The following is a 3,469-nucleotide window of genomic DNA, read 5'->3' as shown; positions in this document are numbered from 1 at the left end:
CTAGAGCCGAGAGACAAAGCCCCGGAGCGGTGGCAGAGCCTCCCTGCAGGTCCCCCCCATCCCAAACCACGGCCAGCTCGGGGCGCAGCACTGCAGCGTCGCCCCCGATGGTCTGGGCAAAGCTGCAGGGTGGATTTGGGGACCGGTCGCTGGTACTGGAACCCGCTGGGGGACGGGGTCTGCCCCAGAGCTGGGCAAACTGGGACTTGACCGTGCTCAGCATGAGGGTGACAAGAGATCAGGGATGTCTGCGTTCCCGTCGGCACCGGGGTGGGAAACCCAGCGAGGGGATCATCGGGACACCCCTGTGCCAGGCCGGAGGGAGCCCCAGCCGCTGCCTGGGTCTCCAGCGGGGAGGAATTGGCCAGGGCCCCGTTCAGGTACGGCTCACACGTACTCCAGCACTTCGTTCTTGGCTTCGATCTTTGCCATCACGTCTCTCAGCAGTTTGGCCTTCTCCTCGCTACGACGGAGGAGAAAAAAAAAAACAAATCCTTTAGCGCTGCGACAGCGGTAGGGAAACCTCCGCCGCGAATCACAAGTGCTCCAAGACCTGCGGGAATCGGCCGGAGCCTCGTCCGTCCCGGGGCCTGCCGCCCGCGGCCCTTTGGGGCAGCGAGGCTAGCTCCAGCTGCCAGGAGAGACAACGGACAGGAGCCGGACACGAGGACGACTCGGGGACATTTGGGGAGGGCTGGTGGCTCCCCAAGGAAACCACCGCGGCTGGTTTGGTCCCCTCCAGCTCCCTTCAGCCTGCAGAGAGGCTGAGCTGGGGCACGGGCTCCTTGTTGAGCTCGGTGCTGGAGATCTGCGTCCCCAGCTCCGCAACCGCTGCGGCAGGCAGCTGCCCGGCTGTCCTGCTCCGGCCAGAGCCGTGCCCGCCCGCGCCCCAGCCCGGGCCCGGGACACACCTGTACAGCGAAGAGGCCTCGTGGGCAGCCATGGGCACCAGTTTGGCAAATATATCGGGGCCGGTGACGGCCGGATCCGTGGGGTTGACGGGGAGGGCTTTCACCAAGGGAGCACCTGGGGGTCGAAGACACAACACATGCCTGAAACCTCCACGGGGAACTGATTGTTCCTAAGACAGGTCCTCCCACTCAGCACCTTCATTCCTGGCAGATCCTGGGCGAGCAGGGCCTCACGGCATGAAGCCCCACTGGCCCCAAGGGTCCCAGAGCCCCGTGGATCCACCGTGTGTCACACCGTGCGGGTCCCTCTCCCATCAGGGGCTGGCAGGAGAGGACACTGCCCATCCTCACCTTTCACAGACTGCAGGGTGTCCAGCGCAGGCACAGCTTCGTGGTAGATGAAGTCGTTGTCCTTTTTGGCCGAATTGTACCTGGAAACAAGAAGCGATGCCGCATTGGTGAGGAGCAGACGACGCTCCCGGCTCCCTGAGCTCGCTCCCAGTGGGGTCAGGCCCTGGGTCTCTTGGGTTTGCTCCAGGGAGAGCAAAGAGCAACTTCCACGGCAGCCACTCCCGAGAGCCTCAGGCAGCACGGGGTGCTGGGCTCTGCCTGTCAGGGGACACCGGGGACACTCCCTGGGCTGCTTCAGCCACCAGCTATTTCTGACCCACAGAGAAGCAGGACGGTCACGTCCAGAGGCGCCCTGTGCACGGACTCACTTGCCACCGATCACATCCATGGTGAATCTCAGGGCTTCCTGGACGGTTTCTGGCTGGCCCTGCAGAAATGAGAGCGAGTTAGTGCAGGCAGGGAAGGGGTATCGCTGTCCCAGCAGCCGATCGCAGCCCTGCGTGCCGCGGCCACAGCCTGAGCAAGACCAGAGCCATCAGCAGCCTCGTCAGCCATCTCTCCTTGTGCCCCATAAAGCAACGGAGATGCCTTGCAGGCAGCCCCAAATCCTCCATGTCCCCGTTTCACACGCAGACCCTGCCACAGGGCTGTCCTCGGTTTCCCAAGCACGGCAGCACCGACAGCAGGGGCTCCGTGGGGAGCTCACCAACGCGGCAGGGCTGCGTGCCGCAGACCCACGGCCCTTCTGGAGCTGCCCACATGCTCCTGAACGATCAAAGCCAAACCAATCCCCCCTAAAGCCCTGGGAGACCAAGCGGCCAGGAGATAGCAGAGCCTGGGGCTTGGCTGGATGTCCCAGAGGGAAGCAAAGTGACGCTTGCGGAAGCCAGCACAGGTTTGCCAACCTACTGAACGGCAAGGAATGCTTTTAAACTGACACCAATTCTCATCTTCTCAGTCTGGCAACCCACTGGACTGAGCCACAGCTCAGCACAGTAACTTTAAAAAAACCCCAAATACTGCTACCAGATGGAGCAGGAACGCACCTTTGCCAGCTTGATAGCTTCGTTGAGTTTATCCAGAGCGCTCTGGAAGTAGATGACCTGCAGAGAGGCCGGGAATTAGGGTTACCAGGGTTGGCACGGAAGTAGGTGCCCTCGCTTTGCACAGAAACACCACCACCAGCCCCCGAGAGCTGCAGCTTCCTTCAGCATAACAGGGCTTTCCGAGAACACCCACAAACGCCTGCAGGAGGCAGGACATCGCTGGTGACACACTCGTGTCCCCAGCGCTGCGGATACCCAGCGTCACTAGCGTGACAATCTCTTCCAGGACTCAACCCTCCCAGGGCAGGACCACGATCCAGAGCCCGGACTGGATGAGGTGGGCTGACACGGCCCTGCTTACCCGTTCCCCAAACTTCTGCTGCTCCTCAGCCTGTTTTCCCATGTGCAGCTGCAAGAAAACACGCATCGGCGGGGTCAGAGCTCCTTAAATCCAGGGGGGGTTTTGAAACGGGCAAGCAGCAGAGCAGCCAAAGCCCCTTCGTCGGTGGTGTTGCGGTGAGCACCGCTCCACAGCGGGTGCGAGCAGCCCAAGCCGGGGTGGGAGCAAAGGGCAGGTCCCCCCCACCGCAGCCAAGCAGCCCCCGCAGCTGGTCTCCCCACTTACATGGGCCACAGCAGCAAAATAATAGATCTTCATCTGAACCAGCTTCTTCCAGTCCTTCTGGATCTTTCCCAGCAGCGAGGCTGTCTCCGAGTTTTCCAGCGCCCGGCAGGCCTCTTTGTAGTAATCCACCACCTACGGAGAGAGGGACGGGTGTTTGGAAACCCCCCAGAAAGCCGGATCCCAGGTGGGACTGAGAGCAGCAGGGGAAAGGAGGATTCAACGGCACCAGCGTTTGTGCCCACGGCCTCAGACCACCCAGCCAGCGCAGCAAAACGGCCGGTGGGAACCCCGTGGATGCGTTTTGGGTCAGAGCCAGGGACTAGTGACATCACCAGATAAACCTACCCCACACGGAGAGTTAGAATCATAGAATCGTAGAATGGTTTGGGTTGGAAGGGACCTCTAAAGGTCATCTAGTCCACCCCCCTGCCATGGGCAGGGACATCTTCAACTCGATCAGGGTGCTCAGAGCCCCGTCCAACCTGACCTTGAATGTTTCCAGGGATGGGGCATCCACCACCTCTCTGGGCAACCTG

General features: G+C 61.6%; 1 protein-coding gene across 1 annotated transcript in view; it reads right to left on the bottom strand.

Moving 5' to 3' along the window:
- The window catches only part of PTPN23 (protein tyrosine phosphatase, non-receptor type 23), a gene marked incomplete at its 5' end in the record, with an annotated part of 10,295 nt that overhangs the window by 1,771 nt on the left and 5,055 nt on the right, over nt 1-3,469 (bottom strand). The window contains 8 exons of the mRNA XM_009323152.1: nt 40-122; nt 392-463; nt 912-1,026; nt 1,263-1,342; nt 1,631-1,689; nt 2,309-2,365; nt 2,670-2,717; nt 2,934-3,065. Of these exons, the coding sequence (XP_009321427.1) occupies nt 40-122; nt 392-463; nt 912-1,026; nt 1,263-1,342; nt 1,631-1,689; nt 2,309-2,365; nt 2,670-2,717; nt 2,934-3,065 (646 nt within the window). The remainder of the gene's footprint in view (nt 1-39; nt 123-391; nt 464-911; nt 1,027-1,262; nt 1,343-1,630; nt 1,690-2,308; nt 2,366-2,669; nt 2,718-2,933; nt 3,066-3,469) is intronic.

The sequence above is a fragment of the Pygoscelis adeliae genome, unplaced genomic scaffold (genome assembly GCF_000699105.1).
Source record: "Pygoscelis adeliae isolate BGI_AS28 unplaced genomic scaffold, ASM69910v1 Scaffold444, whole genome shotgun sequence".
In the NCBI taxonomy this organism is placed as follows: domain Eukaryota; kingdom Metazoa; phylum Chordata; class Aves; order Sphenisciformes; family Spheniscidae; genus Pygoscelis; species Pygoscelis adeliae.
This window is presented reverse-complemented; position numbering and strand designations above follow the sequence as displayed.